The sequence below is a fragment of the Bactrocera dorsalis genome, chromosome 5 (genome assembly GCF_023373825.1).
Source record: "Bactrocera dorsalis isolate Fly_Bdor chromosome 5, ASM2337382v1, whole genome shotgun sequence".
Classification (NCBI taxonomy): Eukaryota; Metazoa; Arthropoda; class Insecta; order Diptera; family Tephritidae; genus Bactrocera; species Bactrocera dorsalis.
Window position 1 is genome coordinate 34,534,473 of NC_064307.1, and position 25,348 is coordinate 34,559,820.

Here is a 25,348-nt window from a genome sequence, read left to right on the forward strand (position 1 = left end):
TTGTCAAGAGCCCTTAGAGCAAAGCAATGTCGCTTGGAAAGATCCAGTGGCTTCAGTTCTTGCACAAGCTGCACGCCCTCAATTTAAGATCTCGACGAAATGCATCAAACCCTTGCTTACTTCACTCCGTGTTGCTGCGAACGGCGCCGAATCGATTCTCCACGGTCTTCGTGTACACTTTCAACTACGGCTGCTATATTTTCTAGACTGCGTGCTTGACGTGGTTTATTTGGTCGAATATTATGCAATAATGAATGCTGGGTCTCAATATGGGTGATGGTGTTGTGAATAGTGCTCCCAATAAGTCGATTATGTTGACCATAAGTTGAGAGAAGCACTCACACGTAAATTTTCGTAATAAAGTTGAACAATTTGTGAACGTTGTTTAAGCGAAAGTCTTTCCACAATGAAATGCCAAAAAATACTGAAAAAAACATGGCAGCTTGACACCACTCACACACGATCTATCAAAAAAAAGGCTATTAAATAAAATACCTTCACTTGGATCACCCGTTATTTTTCGGGGTAACGGTATAATTGCGAATAAATCTTTTAGATCGAACCACTATAGCATATAGCTGCCATACAAACTGAACGATCAAATTCTTCTTGTCTGGAAACTTCTTTTTATGTGAAGGCTATTCTATCTTCGGTGCAAGCAAGGTTAATGTTTTTTCATCTATTATATTCTGAAAGCAAATATCACTTCAATTGCGTTTAAATTATCAAATGAGCCAAATAGTCTACTACTTATATATTTATGATTTTGATAAAAAAAAACTCAGCTTTAAGTATATCCAAACAAACTTGCGGTTTCCGGTAGTAATTTTTATAATCATAATTTTATGATTCCTTGACATTTTTCTTGAAAGACATTCCACATAATTATAGTGATAGAATATCGAATTTAAAGTCTATGCGAACAAATCACTAAACATAACCTTGAGCGTATACAAATTGGCCATTTAACTCAACATTTAATAGGAATAATTTGATCTGTAGAAAAATATTGAAAACAGATATGAATATTATTATTTGGTCGCCCTGGTAGGCCACGCTTAGACTAGTTTTGGTTCTTTGGGATACCAGATAATCCATGATAATAAATCATGCTTCAGGTTGCCTGCACTTGACGCGAATTTCAACAGATTCTGTGGCCTCACGATTGATACCTTGTTCCGTGCATCATTCCGTGGGGATTCCAGATGCTTACAGCGTAGTCTTGCCAATGCGGGACAAGTGCATAAAAGAAATTCGATAAATGTAAAGCATTTATGTGCCTGCTGCAGTTCAATAATACCCGAATGGTAAAGCTGATGGATTAATTTGTATATGAACGTTTATCTTCCATGTAAATAGCTCAATTCTCAAATATTTTACTCAATCTTCTGGTAAAATTGTAGGCTTAAACTTAAACTCTGGCAGTGCTGACGTGCTTGTCCCAAAAAAAACTAAAACTGTAAAACAAAAATTGAAGAGTATTTCGAAAATTGTCAATTATATCAAGTGTCAGAAAACATTTTTAAAAAATTCAGTTAATGGATCAAATTAAAAACAAACAAATTTCTGTTCCATAAATTCCATCAGAAGCTCAAATCGCCACACACAACAAAAAAAACACCGGCTTACATATAATCGAAAGAATTAATCGCCAAAAACAATATGATTGCGGCGCTTTGATTTCGAAAGCTTTATGTGCCTGCATCCCTGTTTCGCTAAATTGTTTCACGGATTTGGAATATTCGAAGTCAAATTTTGTCGCGTTAAACCAAAACAAGCCTCACTTGAAAATCATCAACAGTCAACAACGAAGTCAGACGCCACAAATCCTCACATACATATGCACAAAATGGGAAAACGACAGCGTAGTCTCTTTCGCGGCTCTTTCATGCAAAAACTCATGTACAAGCAACACAAGGCAGCGCTCAGTAAAATTTCCAGCGCCGTCGATATTGGTCCACCTCATATCAAAAAGGATGTCTACCTAAATATAAGAGGCATGCGTAACGACAAGTACGCTTTGCGGCGTATCATTAAAGAAAATATAGAGCTGCTGGAGAGACTCAATCAAATACGACGTACGCACGGCTTGAGCAATAGCTACAACACGCACAAGCGTATTTCACAGACCAAGCTGCATCATTTCTTGCGTCGCATTGATGACATTGAAACGGAGAATCAGTTTCTGGGCTGCCGCCTCTTGAATGTCAAGCCGATGCTATCGAAGTCTGGCATACCAGTTTCGGCACGCAGCAGCAGCCGCTTGAAGTTTGAGCGATCGCATGTTAGTCTGAAAATTCGTGAGAAATTGCTCATGGACCAATTACTGCATCCAAAAATTTTCTTAGACTTGGAAGTGAAAAACATCCGGCCATTAGGGCGCGTTGTCATACAACTCTACACGGAGGCATGCCCCGAAATGGTTTTGGAGTTTGCACGCACATGCTCTGAAAACAAGTCAGACTTATTCAAGTTTATACGCATTTTTCCCGGTTTGTGGCTCGAGGGAGAGATCGCTGTCAAAAATCGCGTTTTGAGCAAATCAAATTTCCAGCATGAAATGAGCATGATAAGACACGACTCCGGTTCCTGCATTCTTTCGTTTGCCAAATGTTATCTAACTAATGGCTTTCCATATGGTTTGCTCAATTTTACGATTAGCTTTAAACCCATGCCCGTGCTCAATGGCGAGCGTATAGCCTTCGGTGAGTTAATTGCTGGCCATCGAGTATTGGAGTGCACTCAGGACTATGGCACAAAAAATGGGAAAGTCAAAAAGGAGATTGTTGTCGTAAACAGCGGTCTCAAAGCTTATATTGCCGTCTGAAATATAATTCAAATTAATAATTTGAAAATTTAAAACAATTTGTAAAAAAAAATATTATTGTTTGTACTCTGCTGTCCTCCAACCCTTATCTTTGTGGTTTTTATATACTTTTAAAACATAGAAATAAAAAGTAACGAAATTGAAGGTTTTTCAATCGACTTCTCGAGAGATTTAAATTTAGAGAGATGAAAGAGATTAAATGATAGTACAGGTAATGGCATTCGTTGGATTTTAATGCGCTCAACTTTATCCAGGTCGCTCTTGAGCTCATACAGTTCATTCGTTCCGCTTTGCTACACATCGCTCACACGAATGGCTCCGCACACCTTGCGAAAAACAGTTGTGGTTTCGAATGCCTTTTGAACTCGGTTCGTTATCGTCCACCGTTCCGACGGGAACCATAAGAGTCTTATAGAGCATAATTTTTGTTTGTGGGGAGAGGGATCTGCTGCTCAATTTCTTACAAATTCCAAAGTAGCTCCTATAGACAAGAGTTATTTTGCAATTGATCTGCAAGCTAAGCTTATTGGTGGTGCTTATGCTGATCCTAAAATAGACAAAGTCGTTAAAATTCTTAGCTGCCAACAACGACGTAGTTCACAAGACTTACAGATCTAAACGGGGTAGATATTCGAAATAACAACCCTAGGCCGGCTAAAATTCGGATCAATTCCGGTAACGTAGAACCGGCTGTTGTGAGAATTGCGCAGCTTCGTTTTATATAATGTAGCAGGTTAAACTCCTACTTATCTAGAATAGACCCCGACATATAAAACATATTATATGTTTAGCAAGCAATGAGTCCCCGCATGACACGAGCCACCTCTTTGTATGCCTTGCTAATCCCATACATCTGACACCCTTCTCCTTTTGGTCCAAACCCGTCGAAACAGCACATTTCCTAGGCCTTCCGTTGGATGACGTCGATGACCACTTATCTAATCCTTACCATCCTTACGGAGCTGGCACAGGGCACTCGAAGTGCAACCAATTAAAAAAACTACCGATTCGGTTTGGAAAATTATTTTTATTCCAATTCATTTTTGCTCGGTATGACCACCTTTTGCCTTAACTATGGCCTTGAGACGGTCAAAAACCGAATCGCAAGCTGCCCGAATGTGACTTGCCGGTATTTTTGCCCACTCAGGGATAATGGCTTCCGTTAGCATCTCGAGACTGGTGTATTTTTTACTTCGGACTTTGCTCTCCAAAATGGCCCAGAGAGAATAATCCATTGGATTCGCATCTGGCGAACTCGAGAGTCATTGTGTGGTCGTAAAGAAGTTCGGAACGTTGTTTTTCAGCCATTCTTGGTTCACTCGTGCTTTGTGAAACGGTGCTGAGTATTGTTGAAATGTTCGTGGTTTACGACCGAAATGTTCGTTTTTCCACGGCTTCAAAGCAGCCTCCAGAACACTTTCCCGATAATTTGTCGCATTTACTTTGACGCCAGGCTCGATGAAAACAATTGGAGAGCGCCCATCTGCGATGATAGCGGCCCAAACCATTATTTGTGGCGGGTGTTGCCTCCTGGTGACCAACCGATGACTTAGATTCTCGTATGAACGGTCGGTCAAGTAAACCCTATCGTTTTGAGAGTTTACGAATTACTCAATTAGAAAAATTTTTTCGTCAGAAAACACAATGTTTGGGATTTGACCGCTTTCGGCCAAGCGAAGCAACTGGTTCGCTCTCTCAAGTCTTACTTATTGCTGCTTCGATGTGAGATCATGGGCCTTTTGGAACTTGTAAAGCTTGAACTTGAGCTCATTTTTCAATATGCGTCGGACGCTGTGGTCGGATATTTTCAGTTCTTTAGCCATTCCATTGGCACTTCGTCGTAAATTTCGCTCAAGTCGCTTCTTCACTTTCCGAACCATCTCACGTGACGTTGCAGTCTTTTTATGACCACCTCCATGGAATTTGCGATGGTGCCAGTATCATTGTAACGAGTGATGGTGCGATAAACAAAAACTTTATTCATATTAAGGAGTTTGAGCTCACGAACATTTGCTGGCTGTGATTTTCCAGCTAAATATAAAGCAATCAGACTATTACGTTTGAATTCCATCGGTGGTCACTTTTTTTTCGTTCACTTTTGGCAAAACGCTTTTGTACACTTGTGAACAATACTCCGAACTATCATTCAGCAAATGTATGAACAGCTGATTCCAGAAGTAGGTGAAGCACTTCGAGTGCCGGACCCTGTACACGTTATAACATCAAAACGTTATAACATCAACGACGTAGTTCACAAGACGCGAGAAATCTTTGTATGTGGACTCCCTATACTTTGTCTTGCGTCTCGTTCACAACAACACCAAATTATTTCGCTTCTTTCTCCAGGTTGATATTTACCATGTCAGTATCATCTGCGCACCCTGTTCTCTTTGACTAGATAGTGCCACTGTGGTGTATCTGTTATTAAGGAAAGAGAGGTGCTTCTCGGTTTTGGCGGATCTGATGGTTGTGCCCAACGTCATTCTCCATAAAATAAGTTTTACAGGGATACCAAATGTAGATATAGCATCGAACATGCAGCTCCTGTCAATCCTAATAAAAAAAATTGATGGCTATCGAGCTGTTGACCCTAATTTTTTAATGGGAACGGCTAAATACTATACATATATTTAAGTCTTTCCCCTTTATTTGTACTATAATAATCATTTAACTAAACTTTATTAATTTTTATATTTCCTCCACCAACACAGCGGCAACGATAATGACTTTACGTGGCTCCAGCTATGTCTCGTATCGCATTTACGACTGGAAGGACCGAGTGCACTCCTCGAACACCCGCATCAGCCTCATGTTCCGCACACAGTTCGACGATTCAGCGCTTTTCTATGCCAGCGGCGAATCACTCAAACATCAATACATCGCCGCCTCGATAAAAAATCAATCAATTCATGTGGAAATGGATTTCGGTGATAACGTGCTGTCGACAGTGCTCACTGATGAGTTGACACGTAGTAATTGGCATAATTTAACCATTCACCATGAGCGACGCACAGTGCGCATCATACTTGATCAGCAAATGAAAGTGCTCGATATACCGGCTACATCAAGCGCCAATCTGCTATTCGATCCCGAAATTTACTTCGGTGGCGGTCCCGATTTACACAAGAAGAAGGGCTTGCTATCGCAAAACAATTTTGTTGGCAGCCTTAAGTATGTCTACTATAATGATGTATCGATTTTATATGAACTACAAAAGAGTAATCCTAAAGTGCACTATCACGGTGAGTAAACGACAAAAATGTTTTAAATTAAATTATTACAAGAATTTTATGTTTATATCGCAAGAATTCAGCTTTTTATCGAGCATTTCCAAACCAGTTTATTTTGGTCTCACATTACTTGTGTATGGTACTGTAGTCGTGAATACAAAATTTACTCTTCGCTTATGTCATTTACATATGAATTCATGTCACTAACTCACCTGCTTTTCCCAATATAGAGTTCGAATTTGATTAGTCGACGTTAGACGTCCATTACAGTTGCTGGTTTTCACTGATCATTGCCATTACTAATGTAAAAGTTATGTAGACTTCGGAATCTTCGTATTTTCGGTTAAATCTTTGAGATCTACATAAACTGTACAGGGTTTTCCAATAAGAGTTATATGATTTCTTTAAAAAAAAATCCAATTGCTAAGGAAATTCAAGTGTTTTTTATTTAATGTGAAGTAAAATCAATACAATTATGTTCTGAATATAACATCATTCAATTGGCCTCCACGACTTTTTACGCAGAAACGAATTCGATGAACCCGATTTTCAAGTACTTTTACTACTAAATCAAGTCGTATGTCAATTCATGACACGAGAGAGGGGAGTAAAAATGCCCGATACGACACTTATAAATTATACTATCCTATTTACAAACCCCTTTATATAATTTCCAAACAATATAAGTGTAAATTCCAACGGACAATAGGTCAAACTTCGGTTTCAATCAATAGAATGGTCGTTAGGAGAAAATTGCCCAGACCGAAACATAAACTCACTAAATTTTGATTCATAATGGAGGTACATATACGAGTATGTGGTAAAATAAACATAGCAACATAAACAGTTTAAAGTCAGTTTCGGTATTTGAATCGCTCGACCGGCAACCCATCAGCCCCGCCGATCTGTTTGATCGCCATCAATTGGGGAATCGAGTTCACCATCTCCTGGTGTTAAGCTTTCACTGTCATTCAGCAGGCTGGAGAAGTGTTCCCTCCATGTTTTCGGTATACTCTGGGCATCACTCACTAGGTTACTTCTGGGGGTTCTACAAGAATAAGCTTCGGTCCTGAAACCTTCTGTTAGTCGCCGCATCTTCTCGTAGAATTTTCAACCATTATCCCTGTCGGCCAGCTTGTCAAGCTCTTGTTACTCATGCATATCGGCCTCTCTCTTTTTTATCTGCAAATGCGTCTCGCTTCCCTTTTCAACTGTCAATACCTATCCCATTCCGCACGTAATGTGGTCGATTGTAACGTTGCGAGGTAAGCAGTCTGTTTTCTCTCTACTGCAACACAACCCTCCTCATCGTACCAGCTCCGAAAACCACTTTACAGCTTTACTCTCTCAGAGAGAAGGAGAGCTAGTTGAGTTGAAAATCATTCGGCTGTCTGTTGTGATTGCAGCTTCTCTACGTCGAACCTTTCTTGTGTTTGTTGACATGCGTTTTTTGCTGCACAGAAACGGGTGCGTATCTTGACTACAATAAGATAATGATCCGATTCAATGTTAGAACCTCGGGGTGTACGCATATCTAAAACACTGAAGACGTGCTTTCCGTTTATCTCAAATTTATCGACTGGTTGGTAGCTTTATATTCGAAAACAGCTATATATCTGAATGTATTTTTCTATGCTGGAATCTGGTAGTATAGATAACCTTATTTCGGACCCCGTCGAAGTCGATAAGCCTCAAACAATTTCGGGGTATTTCAGCATGGCGTCTGAATTTACCGACCGTTGTGCCAAAGATACCTTCTTTACCCACTCTAGCGGTAAAGTCGCCAAGCAAGATTTTTACAACGTAGTGAAGGCAGCTTTCATAAGTGACGTTCATCCACCGCAGTGAATGCCTGCACTCGGCGACGGAGTCTCTTTCCCACCACGAATGCCACACCAAATTTGGTCTCGTTTGTATAGCCACTGTAGTAAATTCCACAATGTCGTACTCGTCTCAGTCCTTGTCCCGCCCATTGCCCTTCTTTGACGGCGCTGACATCAGCCTTTATCTTTATCACGAGGGCTTCACACAGCTAAGGAGTGGCACCTTCACAATTCTGGGACTGGACATTCCAGGCAGCATGCACTTAAATCATAGTCCTTATTTCCTTTGCTGTGGTCCTCATCAAAAGGGTGGCTTCTCTGATGGAGGCTGATGTTATTATTAATTGGGGGCGTTTTGCCTTCAAACGGATGTTCTTAGGCTACCCAGAGGATACTTGGCCAAAGACCAGAAGTCGTGAACTGCTTGATCTTTATGTAAAAGAATCGTTTCTGGTCACTCCCAAGTAAATGGCAATCAGAGAACTTTCCTCACTTGCTTGAACTTCTACTCATGACTCCATCCCCCCTCTGCATACCGTTACTAGGTGCTTTTTGAGTTTTTTTTTACATACCTTACATATGGACCAATATATACTTTGCTCTTTGGCTTTCTTGAAAAATGAAAATGGGCACGTTGAAAGTGGGTCATATTTGCTCTCTCCCTCCATCTCTCTCTTCCTCCCTCTCTCTCTCTCTGACCTAACCACACTCAAAACAAAGAAGAGTTTGATATATTTATGTGTTATATCTGAGTACCATATTGCATTTGATTATCTACAACGGAACTCACAGATCAATCACAAAACGTGCTTATTTCACACGCGTTTGTCGGCAGCCTCGCATAAATCATACTTTAATTGCGAACATATGCACAAACGTACTGGGCCAATATGAAAATTGCTCGCTGAAAAGTCTAATATACAATTTCCTATGCGCATATTTAGTAGTATGTAACTGTATACGGAGGCAGGCAGTGATATATTTGTGAAATTGCCAATGACTATTGCTATTTTCTAGGTGTCCTCGAGGCCGAATTTCTAGAGAACGAAGTCAACGTCATACCCATTACGTATCCCTTCGCAACATCTCACATTTGGTGGCCCATAAATCACGCCGAAGAATTTAATATTAAATTCGATTTCCGGAGTAGTCGTACAGCAGCCGTATTGGCGTATAGTGATGTGACAACAGCATCCGGAAATGGATTTTGGGAGGTAAGTGTCAGTGCATCTATACTCGTACAAGTATGTGTGGGCGTGCGTGCATGAGACAGCAGAGAGAACATTTCAACGTTATATGATTTCTAAGAGCGTTTAGTGTGCGTGCATATGTTAATGTAAGTATGTATATGTGTGTGTGAGGCTGCATGTGGGTGCTGACTTTTAGAGCAGTGCAGCAGCAGCAGCCAACAACAAAATTTGCTAACCTTCGTTAATATGAATTCTTAAGAGCTACATACATGAGCACATACATATGTATGCCAAACATACACCTATACATGTATGCATATACATAAATATAAAGCGGTGTAGCGGGGCTTGGGCGCATAATGGCGTGCGTGTTCATGAATTTGGCTTGCGTCGCTCGGATAAGCGCCTGAGCGTCAGTGACAATTGCAGTTCACAGCAGTTTTTGCATTACATCGAACGCTTTGCTGTTGTCGTCGTTGTTGTTGCCTAGCTTAATAATGCCGCTGTCAACTGCAAGACGAAATTGCTATGCTGTCGATATTGCGGAGAGAAATCGTCGAGGCGTTTGCAATGTGCCAGCGCCATCCCTTTGAAATATTACAGGAATTCCATTCATTGCTCGCTCGCATACTTCATCGGCTGTAGTAATCGAAAAATTACAGCAATAAAAATGGAGCGAAATGAGTGAGCATTTTTGATTTGGCGCAGAGCTTCAGTGTGATTTTTATCCAAATTAAATGGGTTAAATCAAATTGCAGGCAATAAGGCGAAGGACACATTTGACAACTTAGTAAAGCTGCGCTGTGATTTCATTTTGTCAAGAAAGCTAAATATTCCCCGTTAATGTATAACTGATAAAATTTAGAAAAGATCGTTCCCGCGACAGTAGGGTCTGAGTAACCGAAACGGACATGGAATTTTATTTAGTCCAGAACTGTCAGCTCGCACCATTCCGCGAAATTACTTCAAGAGGAATTACCACTTAATCCGAAACGGACCTGGTATGGTAGAGCCTGTGACCGTTTTCCTCTTCCCCATATAGTCGAATTGTCATCATCTTTAGAGTCGATAGCAGTGTCTTCTTGGAACAGTTTCGCCTGATACTATTCTGAATATTCCTTAGATTTGCGTGTACACCAGTGGAATAACGTTTCGTCTAGAAGCTAGAAATGACGTCGAAACTCCTACGATAGTCATTTTCAGAGCAGCTAACCTGCTTCAATAAAAACTGACGTGCGATCTCGTTAAAATCGTTAATTCAATTTTTAACAGTTCACATTGAAGGAGAAGAGTTACCGTATATCAAAAATTAATGAAAATACATCCATTATGAAGATTATCCTTTCCGCCCATTCTCAAAGTAAAGTCTGTCGAATAATGCTACAGGGGTGATAAAAAGTAAATCAGTTTCGAAAATCTATCACGACCGCATTTCAAAATAAAAACCCTTTCGATATATTGTAATGTTGCACATTCACATAAAGAAGGCTGAAACCTGGAAACATTCATGAGAAGAATCTTCTTCATCTTCTTAACTGGCGTAGACACCGCTATGCGTTTACAATCGAGTTAGCAAAAGCACGCCAGCCGTTTCTTCTCTTCACTATTTGGCGCCAATTCGAAATACCAGGTCCTTCTCCACCTGATATATCCAACGGAATGGAGGTCTTTCTCGTCTTTTACTTCCACCGGCGTATACTGAATCGAAAACTTTCAAAGCTGGAGCGTTTTATTCAATCCGGACAACATGAACCAGACGGCGCAGCCGCTGCCTCTTGATTCGCCGAACTATGTCAATGTCGCCATATTTCTCGTACAGCTCATCGTTACATCGACTGCGGTATTCACCGTTGTCAATACGCAAAGAACTAAAAATTTTCCGCAGAAACTTTCTCTAGAAAACTCGTGACAACGACTCATCAAATATTGCTGTCGTCCATGCCATGAATTTGATCTTTGTTCGCCGAGAGAGGATTTTACTGTTCAATTGCCTATTCAAAACCACGAAGCACCTCTTGACAAGAGTGATTCTGCGTCGTATTTCAAGGCTGATATTGTTGTTCCAAATTCCAAAAAATCATTAATCATGGCTCTATAGCGTTCCACTCTGACTGTATTATTACAACCGACAACATTTTTGAAGAAATGTGGTGAAATGATTCCTTCTGGCATTGAACACACCAAACAGTGACTTTTGAAGGCATAACAGAGTCCCAACAATGTATATGGCTTATCATAACTCCAAATGCGACAATTTTGTTTATTATTTATTTTATGAAAATCGGTATCGGTGATCATCTCTTACTGACTGAATCTAATTCTTGCACGAGTTGAATTTTGTACGCAAATCTTCCAAAATGTGAATGGACACAGCTCCAATTGTTATCCGCGGTGGTGGATGAACTCATTTAAGTCTCTTTCAATGCAGGCTGAACTCTCCGCCTACCTGAGCAGTTCAAAAAGTGCAATAGTACACAATAAATTATAAAAAAATTAAAATAGTTCTGGAAGTTTCGGATAAAAAATTAATGGATAAGAAAACTGATTGAATATTTAACTCTAACCTATTTGCAATACAATAACACAGGGCAATATACATATAAGGGAGGCTGTAATAGGTCTTTCTTTCTCAAAGTCAGCCCACGGTAATTTAGCGTAACAAGGAAACTTTTTACCTGTGCCCATCAGGTAGGAAGAAAATATTACCAGAGACCCCCAGTGCAAAAGCTATAAAAGCTAGAACTAATTACGAAACAACTATCATTATCCGATAATCGTTGCAATTGAGCAGTCTACCACTCGAAATGCTTAAAAAACAAATAACTCATATCTCAGTATCGGAAATGTTTACACCAACGCATCCAGGAACTCTCAGCTATACCCTATTCTTACATCGTAACGAAATGAAGAGACACGGTGATCAATTTAACCGTTGTTTACGATTAACCAGGTCAAAATTTTTCGTCACAGAAAAGCTGATTACCCAGGTGACAGCACAGATGTATCGTCCAAGTGCTCGTGAAATCCAAATACTTAATCGGGAACAATTTTTCTGCGAACATTTGAGGCAGCAAATGCAACATATGATGAGTTGGCAGCAAATGAGCAAATCACAGAGAAAGGAAATTGTAACAGCTGCCTCTGTTAAAAGAGAGGCAGAACAACGAAAGCGAAACGAACATGCTAGGCGAATGTGTCTCAAAGACAACAGCGGCAACATTAAAATGGAACCAAAAGTTACTTCTAATAATAAAATGATGGCAAAGGGAGCTGCACATTATGGACACATGACGGACCAATCAGGACTAAGCTATGACAAGGCAAGCAGAACGCCAAACGGAAAAATGCAGTTCAAAAATTTGGCAAAAGCGATTCCACAAGATCGGCATAAGCACGCAGTTGGAAACGGGGTTTCACAATTAATGGAGTTACCAGGAAATCGGCACCAAATAACGGAATACCGCAAAAAAATGCACCAAAGGATGGCGCAACGTAAACACTTTATTTGAATTGTTATTGTTCTTTTAGGTTCAAGGAATAGATGTTATAGACACTTTGTGTAATAAACTATTGGTGCGAATAAATTTAAAAAAATATGTAAATATTGTTCGTCTAACATATATATTTTGGATAGTTTGAACTGACTTTACGTCTACATGTTTAAGCAAATGTTCTGGAATAAAATCGTATTTCTTACAAATTACATGTGGTTTTCAATGAAGGAATAAATTTCTCAGAATTGGTCTTCTTGACAATTGTTCGATTTATACTCATTTTATAACCGATGACCGTCAAAACCATGTTAAATAAGCACTTACAATGGCCATTGTAGAATGTGACAAGTAACCACTCATTAGCAACTTAGCCTGTCGAATGCTTTGGAGTTGTTGGCAATATTTTTCCCTGCCTACACTTTCCTCCTTTATGGTAGGAGAACCAGTAGCAAAACAGAGTTCCTGTCCTATTCTTGTGGAAGCTCTTGAGTTGGCGAGCTCGTCAGCTAGTTCGTTCCCAGCTATACCCTTGTGAGCGAGCAACCATATAAGGTGCACTTGCTTACGAACTGATATGCTGTTCAGCCGTTCTATGCACAGCTGCGCCAGTTATCTCTTTACACCGACTTATAGCAAGGACTTCTGCTTGGAAAATACTCAAAGGTATGGAGAGTTTGATAAGCGGATCTGCAGCAGCAGTAGGTCGAGAGTGGATTCATTCCATAGAGCTTTACTGAAAAGGGTAACTTTAAAATATATCCCTTGTAAGAAGCACCAGTAGTATTTCAACACTGGGTACTTTCATTTGCTAGAACGAGATTACATTTCCGTAACCAAACCCTTCTGCTGTCATTTGAAGCAAAGTACGTTTGCCGGTTTGATTATTAACTTAAGCGATGTAAGTTGCGGCATAACTCCAAGTGCTGCCTTCAGTCATGTACGCATTGCACTCGACGCGCAGATGCAGCCAGCTAGTTGCAGAATGTTAGACGAACGCAATTTATTATTCGCACCAATAGTTTATTATAAAAAATGGATCTATATATGCCAATATATTTAAGCGAATATATAAAATTTTTAAACCTTCAAGAACGATAACAATTCAAATAAAGTTTTCGCGTTAGTTGGTACCGAAGTCAGCGATGCGTTTGTAGTAATTTTCCTGTCCGTCCATGCAAGCTGATACCTATATGAAACTTTGTGTGCTCGTTCCGAAGTAAAAAATACGAGTTCGTAGATAGACGTAATCGGACCACTGCCACGCCCATAAAATACCATTAACCGAAAACCTATAAAATGCCATAAAGAAGGCCTGAATTAGGATATGAGCCTCAAAATTGGCACAGGAGATCGTAGTAGCAAGCAGCAGCAGGGAGCAAATAAATTTTGAAAAAGTAGGCGTGGCCCCGTCTTCTAATAAGTTTAATGTAAATATCTCCTAAACTACCAAAGCTAAAACAACCAAATTTGCTCACCGCAAATATTTTAATACCTCTCACCAACAGCGGAGTAATGAATGAGACCAGAAGACTCGACCTCGCTCACTCCCCATATAACGGTACTTTTGTAAACTGTTAAAAACGCATTATATCAACATCTAAGTACGCCAGAAAAATTAATTTTTACCTCCGAGATGGTATGAGAGGGCTTTGTGGGAGCCGGTGTGAAACGATGGGCGGGGTACCGTTTACGTTTTAAAGAAATCATACATATGTATCTATTTTGGGACCCGACCGACCGTGCCAAGTTATCAATAGTTAAACATATTTAGTATCATTGTAAATAGATTTTTTGCATCTTTAAAATCATTGAGGAACTAATTAACAAAATTTTCCTTTAATATTAACATTCTAATACAACACGTCAGGATTTCTTATATTCTTATAACCAAGCTGTTAGGTCAGCAGCCAGAAATAAACAAAATATACGCAAAATTCCTCAACTGCCAACCTGGGAATACTTGGTTCAAACTTTCTCGAAAGTTTTCTTCTAAGCACAGGTAGAATAGTCCTTAACATCATTTTTACCCTTGAAAAGTGATGAAAACATTGGTAATTATGCATTTATAGATAGTAGGTAGTTTCAATAGATTGCCGACATTGTTACCCGCCGAGTTTATCTAAACATTTAGTGATTTGAGGCGTGCGCCTACCTGAGACATACTGAACAACATAAGGATCTGACCTTCGCAATTTCTATAAATATTGAGACTGGTTGCCAAAAAATATTATTTAGCTTACAACTCTACTACTGAGCAGACGTGTCATACTTTAGCTTTCCTCACTTTAGTAAGATCTAAAAATGTCCTCAAACGAAGTTAGCGGAACTGACCAAGCCCCAACATTAAGTTATATGTTGTTCGTACACCGTCATAAATTGCGAACTCGTGCCAAACTATTTACCAAAGAGTTAAGTCTGACCCAATCAAAGTTGTACCTAACCGATACACTTATCTCTGAAACGAAAAAGCAGCACTTGGACAATTCAGGTATCCTCAACCGGGAGCAGTTATTTTGCAATTATTTGAAGAACAAAATCAATAAAATGCTAGCTTGGAAAAAGATGAGCCCCGAACAGAGAATGCAGACGATTCAGGCAGCTAGAGCTACAAGAAAAGCAATGGAATCCCAAGGCAATGAAGAAGAAAATGGTGCCAAACGACAAAAATTAGATGATGGAAGCTTCATGAAAACCGAGAACCAGCATTCTAAGCCAGATGATCATAGTTGTAAAATTTAAACGAGTAAGCATTTGTTTAGTATTTAAGTTTGATTAAAAATTCATGTAAATAAAATAAGTTAAGTACTTGTGTAAAATAATTAAAGAAAAACAAAGAAAATTACATCCCTTTCATTTCAATTGTCTCCTAAATATCATAAATTGTCATTCTAAATATCCACAAAATATGTCCCACAGTTTGATGACTGATCAACTTAACGTTTAATTAGGCGCAAGGTGGCGCAAAAATAACCTTCCGATGTTTTTTGCCTGTAATTTAAAAAAAAATTAAAAACTTTGATTCTGCTTGTGGATTATTTTTATTTGGTCTTTTAATTTCTTTACATTAAGTCGAGAATATGATATCTTGTAAATGGCCGCTACTACAGTTGATTATCATTTGATCCCATTTTATGGCATTTCCCATCACTTGGGACAGACCTTTCGGCCGTCCTGTTAAAACCACATGGTTTTCAATCCTACTTCAGCAAGTTGCGGCAAAAAAACTCGTTGATCTTTGCTCACCATTTACAGTAACCGTTTGGCCCGCGACGAAAATGACTCCTCCAGCGAAAACAGCATCTTCTTATAGGAGGATTACTTTTGAGCCACCCTGTACTTGGTACAACCTCTAAAATGCTGTCCGTAAAAGGTAGAAATAAATTTTTTATTTCATTGGCTTGAGCGTCGTCTAAAGGTTGTACATATAAACATTCTCCAATTCAGGCACGAAGACGCACACTTTTGATTGAATGGGTTCGTTAATACTAACTGTTTGGTGTTCTATGGACAGATAGAAGGATTGGCCCATATTGCTTTGTGGATGTCCTTTCCTACAAATAGTATTTGGTGGCGAATGCTACACAGCCAATGAAACCAAGATCGTGCGATTAACATTTTTGTGATTTTGTCCGAGCCGATTGACATCTTGAAAGAGAAGGTGTCTTACTGATGACATAAAATTTACCTTCACGGTCGTCATTTGATCGAGATCATTTTTGACAATGATGAAATCGTACTTTTATGAAAAAAAAACTAAACTCTTGACCATAACATTATATTATATGAGTTTTATTTCTTCTTGAAAACATCCTTTATAAGCTTTTATTTCTAAAATGTCTGGAAAGTAATAGGACTGATTTTCTTCCACCGCGACTGTACTTCGGAGCGTGTGCGTACCGACTGGATTCTGCGGAGGGTGTTCCTAACAGTTTGGCTCGACGATGTTCATTGCCTTTTTTGACATCAAAGGCATCGTCCACTTTAAATTTGTTCCTTTTGGACAAACCATAAACGGCAAGTTTTACGTGAAAGTCCTCAAAAGACTCAAAAGAAGAATCAATCGGGTCCGACAAGACATCACAGCCGCTTGGAAGTGCCAACACGACAACGCCCTGGCTCACACTGCTTTTCTTGTGAACAGCTACCTAACCAAGGCCGACATCCTAACGCTTCCGCAGCCTGAAAAGGCCGATGAAAGGCAAATAATTATAAAATAGAGTGAAGACCAAGGCGAATTTTTAGCAATTTTCTACTCAATTTACTATTGTCAGATTTGGAACAGACCAAAACTATCAAATATTATATATTCTCTCTCTCACTCTTCTTTTTGTAAGATTTTTAAAACAATACTAAATCAATCGTAAATATCTAAAGCTTGTGAAGTTACCAGAGAAATGTGTTTAAAGCTATTATATTTAAAATTTATTATTTTATTGTATATTAAATTTGTACATTTTTCAAAATCAGAAAATTTTTCTTAAATACTAATAGTTTAATACATATAATGAGAAAAATTAGGCTCTACATGGATTCCTCTTGAAGTCAGTACTTTTTATCTCCCCTACGTAATTGTTAATTTCTGTCGCTTAGCTGTGTTTACTTCATCGTCATCCTCTCTACCTCGTACTGCTGCTACCCTGAATTCTTTCTCCTTTCTACGTAATAATCTCGAATTCCTTAGCGACGATAACCGTAAGATAGACAATTTCAAACGATTGCTGAATATCTGTTCCTGTTGGAGAGATGCCATGTCCAATTCACTTTGAATCTTTGTTTGCGAGATTAGTGTGTCAGTGACTAAGAGTTTCGATTTTATCAGAGGCAAAATGGTACGTCTGCCGCGTCGTCGTCCGATCGTTCGTTTTTTACGGTACCTTAACTGCGTCAGATGCAAAAATACCGTATAGCTCAATGTGGGCTTAGGAATCTCCATAAAACTTGCATCCGTGGACATTTTATATTACTTATGCTTTCGTATCTAAGGATAAGATGTGACTGATACTGATCTAGTAGAACGGCCCAACTTTTATAGGGGTCTGACAGGTAACAAATACCTAGGATTATTTACGGAACTGATCAGGTACCTCTTTCCTTCAGCTTGGGCGCAGGTATGACTTTCTCCCAGATTCACAACTAAGGTGGTATGCTTAGGTAAACAAGGTTCCGTTATTCAGGCATAATTAGTAAAAATATTATCTAATTGTGATTGTGTAAACAATAACTTTAGCAATAATTTGGATAAATGAAGATTAAACTTCGTATATGTGTTTCTTGGTACCCATTTGTTGACGTGTAATACTAGTATACTTACTTGTACACTTGTAGTATACTTATTCCAAATAAAAACACTTTATTTCACACTGTATTTAATTTTTCACTTTAATTTTGTATTTTTTCTTTCTATTTGTATAACAATTTAATTATTTCTATATTTGTTGTCACACACTGACACTGCGGCGAAATCCGGAACTCACGTCACAACGTCACTTTGGCGGGAAGTCACAAAAAAGGAAAAATGCGGAGGTTGCGGTTAGAAATAAATGTATCGTTGCGGGTCGACCGACTTACTTTGCGGATGAAACGAGAAAAAGAGTGATCCCGTTCGGATCTATCCCTTTTGATAGTTTGGGTGGTGAATATTAAATTAATCCGAGTCGTCTCGCCAATGATCGTGTGGTTGTTGTGTTGTAATAGTGAGCGGTGTCAGGTACTGTGTTTGATGCGTGTGTGTGTAGTGGTGTGTGCTGAACTGTTGTGTGATGAGGTGTTGTGACGTGACGTGATGTGATGTGACGTGTGATGAGGTGTTGTGATGTTGCAGAATGCTCCTAGCTCATGTGAACACCATTGAATAAGCTGCTTTTGTAACCCTTAGCTGTGGTTTTATTTTTTTAAGTGTTCGTATTTTCGCCTCCTAATACGTTTGAAGTGGCTATTTCCCAAACCACTTATAGTTTAGCCAAACTTGCCAAGTCCAAAGTCGGACAAAAGGTCAAATACAAGACCAAAGGATTTCAGATCAATTAGTCTCTCCTCATAACTAAACCGAGAAAAGGGTTGTTTTTCCAGCATGTAGATTCTAAAGGAAAAGGCCCTAATTTTCGTGGTAGCAGAGATTGAGGTTAAAGAATACACCCTAGTTGCCTTCTTAGACATATATACCTACTACTACTACAGCAGCAAGTTTAATAAATATTAAATTTATGTTTTGCACTCTTTTAATACACATTCCATATATTTTTGCATTTTCCAATTCAAAGCAAATTTGAAAGTATTGAAAAATTAACTGAAAATACATAAAGGAAACTGTGGTATATCCGAAAAAGCTCTTCACTTGTATTACCTACATATATATCGATGCTTTTTTATATATCGCGCACGTCAAAGTGTCACCGAAAATACACAATTTTTACACAAATAACAAAAAAATCCACAACAAATAGCTGGAAATTCGCTAATGTCACAATTTCAACCGAAACTGCATATTTTCCCAAATCATAATTATCTCACCAATTTATCGTGAATTTTGTGAAAATTCAGCAGTTATAAACGTAAATTGGCATACATGTAATTGCATGTACTCGTGTGTGTTTGTATTTTGTATATAATCTACATGTATATGTTTACGTTAGTACCTTTCGACTTGCAAATGACCCAAATATGCAACAGCAGGCTTAATAGTCTTCAAATGAAAATTGTGATATAAATACTTACTTACATACGATCAAAATTACACAATTATTACAACTCTTACCCATTTATGCTCGCATTTGGGTACATACATACATAAATAATTGTAAAATAGATGTCACCATTGGTTAAACTTTGCTACTGCACAATAATATGCCTCCAAATTATTCCCTTCTATTTTGATGACAGAAAATAAAAAAAAAAATCGTAGTTTAAAGTATTTTTTTCTCTGAAATTTGTGGTGTTTTATACCAAGTTTTCGATTAGAAATTTATATCGAACTTTTTATTAAAAAGAGCTCTACTGATGCATATACTTGTACTAGCTGCTCTTTGTAATCCTTTCATACGTCGTATCGTGTATTTCTTTTCCTTTATTGGCAACCATACCAATATACCGTATGTCATAATCGATCTAACCACTACTAACAACTACTGTGTAAAGCCAAAGATCTACCACCCGAGGCGTTAATCCTCTTCTGGGCGCCACCACTCTTTTGCAGGTCTTAAGTGCTGATTTTTAATCGCGCTCAGTACGCTCAGACTGGTAGTTACAGGTATTTATGTCTAAGAAGGCAACTAGGGTTTATTCTTTAACCTCAATATCTGTACCACGAAAATTAGGGTTTTTTTTTTCTTTAGAATCCACATGCTAGAAACAGTTTCATTTTTCTGGGTTTAGTTATGAGGAGAGACTAATTGGTCTGAAATCCTTGGGTCTTGTATTTGAGCTTTTGTCCGACTTTGGGACACATATAACTTTGACTTTTCTCCATAACGAAGGAACACAGTTTAATTACAGTGCCTCCTTAATAATAGTTACTAACCAGACTGTAGTTCTGGGACAGCTGTAATTGAGATGGGAATAAACCGTGTAGTCCCGGCGATTCGAAAAAACCTATAAATTTCCTGTCCCCTAATATATAATATATTGCTTTCTGACACTATATCAAATAAGACTTTTTGCACTGATAACTTCATTAGTAACACAGGAGGCTCAGAAAGGAGACAATGGAGTGAGTTGTGGCGGTATCACAATGGGATTCCTAAAGGTCTAGATGTTTGCAGACAGTCATTCTACCTAGCTATCGCACTTTTAATACTCTTCCACAAAATTTTAAAGTATACGAGGAGGTATTATGATAGAAAGTGATGTAATGCTACAAAGTTCTTGACGAGTTTATACTGTTTAGCTTAAGTGGTTTAGGAGATTGCTACTTTAAACATAGAAGGCGGGTTACAAAAGCAGCTTATTCTAAGTCTTTGTTATAACACTTCATAAGTTTTCGATTAACGACATCTTGTGGGCGTGGTAACAGACCAGGCCAAGAAACTCATATACGAAGTTTCATCATCGTTTATCCTAATTATTACTAACGTTATTGTTTACACAATCACAATTAGATAATATCTTTACTATTTATGCCTAAATAACGGAACCTTGCTTACCTGCCTTAGTTGTGAACCAGGGAGAACGTCCTACCTGCGCGCAAGCTGAAGGAAAGAGGTAGATCAGTTGCGTAAATAATCCAATTTATTTGTTACCTGTCAGACCTCTTTAAAAGTTGGGCCGTTCTACTAGATCAGTATCAGTCACATCTTATCCTTAGAGACGAAAGCATCAGTAATATAAAATGTCCACGGATACAAGTTTTGCGGAGATTCCTAAGCCCACGTTGAGCTACACGGTATTTTTGCATCTGACGCAATTAAGATACCGTAAGAAACGAACGATCGGACGACGACGCGGCAGACGTACCATTTTGCCTCTGATAAAATCGAAACTCTTAGTCACTGACACACTAATCTCGCAAACAAAGATTCAAAGTGAATTGGACATGGCATTTCTCAGACAGGAACAGATGTTCAGCAATCGTTTGAAATTGTCTATTTTAAGGATGGCGTCGCTAAGGAATGCGAGATTATTACGTAGAAAGGAGAAAGAATTCAGGGTAGCAGCAGTACGAGGTAGAGAGGATGACGATGAAGTAAACACAGCTAAGCGACAGAAATTAACAATTACGTGGGGGAGATAGAAAGTACTGACTTCAAGAGAAGTCCATGGAGAGCCTAATTTTTCTCATTATATGTATTAAACTATTAGTATTTAAGGAAAATTTTCTGATTTTGAAAAATGTACAAATTTAATATACAATAATATAATAAATTTTAAATATAGTAGCTTTAAACACATTTCTCCGGTAACTTTACAAGCTTTAGATATGTTAGATATTTACGAATGACTTAGTATTATTTTATAAATCAACTGAAGATTCAAAAAATAAAAGGGTAAATATATTTAATAATTTTGGTCTGTTGTAAATGAAAATCCTGAAATGGGTAAATTGAGTAGAAAATTGCTAAAAATTCGCCTTGGTCTTCACATAATTTTATAATTATTTGCCTTTCATCGGCCTTTTCAGGCTGCGGAAGCGTTAGGATGCCGGCCTTGGATAGGTAGCTGTACACAAGAAAAGCAGTGTGAGCCAGGGCGTTGTCGTGTTGGCACTTCCAAGCGGCTGTGATGTCTTGTCGGACGCGATTTATTCTTCTTTTGAGGACTTTCACGTAAAACTTGCCGTTTACGGTTTGTCCAAAAGGGGCAAATTTATAATGGACGATGCCTTTGATGTCAAAAAGGCAATGAACATCGTTATCACTTTGGATTTTCCCATGCAACAGCGACCTCTTCCCGGCCCTCCGAAACACACCACTTCTTGCTAAAGCAACAACTGGGTAAGCCGGGGCGTAAGCTGCACGGTCACAGTTTTACCGAGTTTCACACAGAATTTAATAGCGTACCTCTCCTCTAACGTTCGCTGCACTTTCAGATGGCACCACTCGCAGAAACACGTCGCGCGAAAATGTTTGTTCTGACTCTTCAGGTGATCGGAGACAACGCTCGTTCATTAGCTAGGAATACCCTCTACCGAATCCAGTCGGTGCCCGCACGCTGCGAAATACAGTCGCGGCCGAAGAAAATAGGTCCCATTACTTTCCAGACATTTTCGAAATAAAAGCTTATAAAGGATGTTTTCAAATATATACAACTCATACAATGTAATGTTATGGTCAAGAGTTTAGTTTTTTTTTTCATAAAAGCACGATTCATCATTATGTTTTAAAAATGATCTCGGTCAAATACCGCCGTGAAGGTAAAATTTGTGTCATCAGTAAGGCACCTTCTCTTTCAAGATGTCAATCGGCTCGGGCAAAATCACAAAAATGTTAATCGCGCGATCTTGGTTTCGTTGGTGGTTTAGCATGCGCCACCGCATGCTATTTGTAGGAAAGGACGTCCACAAAGCAATATGAACCAATCCTTCCATCTGTCCATAGAACACCAAACAGTTAGTATTAACCTACCCATTCAACCAAAAGTGTGCTTCTTTGTGCCTGAATTGGAGAATGTTTATATGTACAACCTTCAGACGGCGCCATGAAATAGGTATGGTCAAGAGAAAGGAAATTTTTTGGGACGCATATCTCGCATCATGGCGTGGCCTCCAAATCATGTAATTTAACACCGCTGAATTATTCATATGATGTTATGAGGCGAGTTATTACTGTTCAACGGTCCTATTGTTGCAAAATATTGCATCTTCACGTATGGAATTTTTTCGAACCAGCTGTAGTGCTTCCTTAAAATCATTTTTAAGCCACAAAGGCAAAACCTTATACTTTTAATAAAGCTAAATTCATGAGCACGAGTACAATATTAAATTACACTTGTTAAAATAACATAATTTTTCAACCGGCCACACATTTTTGGGATGACCAAAAACCGGGAAACCCTGGTCTTAGGTAATACTCTGCTTCCATTTATAAGCATTAAACTCCAATGAAACGCTCTCGACCTCGATTAAGCTATATCGATGTCTACCTTTTACGGACAGCATATTAGAGATTATACCAAGTACAGGGTGGCGCAAAAGTAATCCTCCTATCAGAAGATGCTATAAATTTTGCAATTGATCTCTAATGTCAGTTCTGTTTTGACATTTGTGTAGTAAACACGTGCGATATACACATAAATAAACAATAGTACGCTACACTGCTCCTGAGCGCGATTTTTTTTTTGGCGATTTGCATTGGCCAGGAAGATCGCCTAATTTGACCGCTCCAGGCTTCTTTTTGTAGGGCTTTTTGAAGCCGGAACAAATAAACATAATCCACAAGCACGTTTTTCATTTTTTAAAAAATTGACAGCAAAAAACATCGGAAGCCACCTTGCGCCTAGTTGAGCGTCAAGTTGATCAGTCATAGAACTTTGAGACATTTTTTGTGGATATTTAGAATGAAAATTTATGATATTTAGGAGACAAGTGAAATAGAAAGAATGCAATTTTCTTTGTTTTTCTTTAATTATTTTACACAAATACTTAACTTAAATAACTTATTTTATTTACATGAATTTTTAATCAAACTTAAATATTAAATAAACGCTGATTTGTGATTTAACAACTATGATCATCTGGTTTAGAATGCTGGACCTGCTCGGTTTTCATGAAGCTACTATCATCTAATTTTTTTCGTTTGGCACTATTTTCTTCTTCATTGCCTTGGGATTCCATTGCTTTTCTTGTAGCTCTAGCTGCCTGAATCGTCTGCATTCTCTCTTCTGGGCTCATCTTTTTCCAAGCTAGCATTTTATTGATTTTGTTCTTCAAATAATTGCAAAATAACTGCTCCCGGTTGAGGATACCTGAATTGTCCAAGTCCAAGTCTCTATGTTGATATTGCTGCTTTTTCGTTTCAGAGATAAGTGTATCGGTTATGTACAACTTTGATTGGGTCAGACTTAACTCTTTGGTAAATACTTTGGCACGAGTTCGCAATTTATGACGGTGTACGAACAACATATAACTTAATGTTGGCGCTTGGTCAGTTCCGCTAACTTTATTTGAGGACATTTTTAGATATTAGTAAAGTGAGGATAGCTAAAATACGACACGTCTGCTCAGTAGTAGAGTTGTAAGCTAAATAATATTTTTTACCAACGAGTCTCAATATTTATAGAAATATTGCGAAGGTCAGATCCTTATGTTGTTCAGTATGTCTCAGGTAGGCGCACGCCTCAAATCACTATCTATAAATACTTAATTACCAATGTTTCAAGGGTAAAAATGATATTAGGGACTATTCTACCTGTACTTAGAAGAAAACTTTCGAGAAAGTTTGAACCAAGTATTCCCAAGTTGGCAGTTGAGGAATTTTGCGTATATTTTGTTTATTTCTGGTTGCTGACCTAAAAGCTTGGTTATAAGAATATAAGAAATCCTGACGTGTTGTATTAGAATGTTAATATTTAAGGAAAATTTTGTTAATTAGTTCCTCAATGATTTTAAAGATGTAAAAAATTTATATACAATGATACTAAGTATTTTTAGCTATTGGTAACTTGGCACGGTCGGTAGGGTCCCAAAATACATACATATGTATGATTTCTTTAAAACGTAAGCGGTACCCCGCCCATCGTTTCACATCGACTCCCACAAAGCCCTCTCATACCATCTCGGAGGTAAAAATTAATTTTTCTGGCGTACTTGATGTTAACTTAATGCGTTTTTAACAGTTTCGAAGAGTACCGTTATATGGGGAGTGAGCGAGGTCGAGTCTTCTGGTCTCATTCATTACTACACTGTTGGTAAGAGGTTTTAAAATATTTGCAGTGAGCAAATTTGGTTGTTTTAGCTTTGGTAGTTTAGGAGATATTTACATTAAACTTATTAGAAGACGGGGCCACGCCTACTTTTTCAAAATTTATTTGCTCACTGCTGCTGCTTGCTACTACGATCTCCTGTACCAACTTTGAAGCTCATATCTTAATTCAGGCCTTAGCTATGGCATTTATAGGTTTTCGGTCGTTCTAGCAAATGAAAGCCCATAGTGTTGAAATACTACATGGCTCTTCTTACAAGGAATAGATTTTAAAGTTACCGTTTCCAGTAAAGCTCTATGGAATGAATCCACTCTCGACCTACTGCTGCTGCAGATCCGCGTATCAAACTCTCCATACCTATGAGTATTTTTTTTTTAAAACTTTACTGTACTTGTCACATTCTACAGTGGCCATTGTAAGTGCTTATTTAACA

The 25,348-nt window shown here is 38.4% G+C and overlaps 2 protein-coding genes across 8 annotated transcripts in view; both read left to right on the top strand.

The window, feature by feature from the left end:
- Positions 1–25,348, top strand: part of LOC105227121 (axotactin) — a 160,143-nt gene that overhangs the window by 53,488 nt on the left and 81,307 nt on the right. For all 7 annotated transcript variants that reach the window (XM_049459219.1, XM_049459220.1, XM_049459218.1 and 4 more), the window contains exons 7-8: positions 5,539–6,069; positions 8,898–9,094. In XM_049459219.1, the coding sequence (XP_049315176.1) occupies positions 5,539–6,069; positions 8,898–9,094 (728 nt within the window). The remainder of the gene's footprint in view (positions 1–5,538; positions 6,070–8,897; positions 9,095–25,348) is intronic.
- Positions 1,454–2,960, top strand: LOC105227120 (uncharacterized). Its single transcript, XM_029550583.2, has one exon. It carries the CDS (start codon positions 1,694–1,696, stop codon positions 2,825–2,827), a length of 1,134 nt encoding a protein of 377 aa, XP_029406443.2. The 5' UTR covers positions 1,454–1,693; the 3' UTR covers positions 2,828–2,960.

Excerpts from the sequence above, each read along its gene's own strand:
- LOC105227120 (XM_029550583.2), top strand. The coding sequence starts at position 1,694 with ATGTGCCTGCATCCCTGTTTCGCTAAATTGTTTCACGGATTTGGAATA.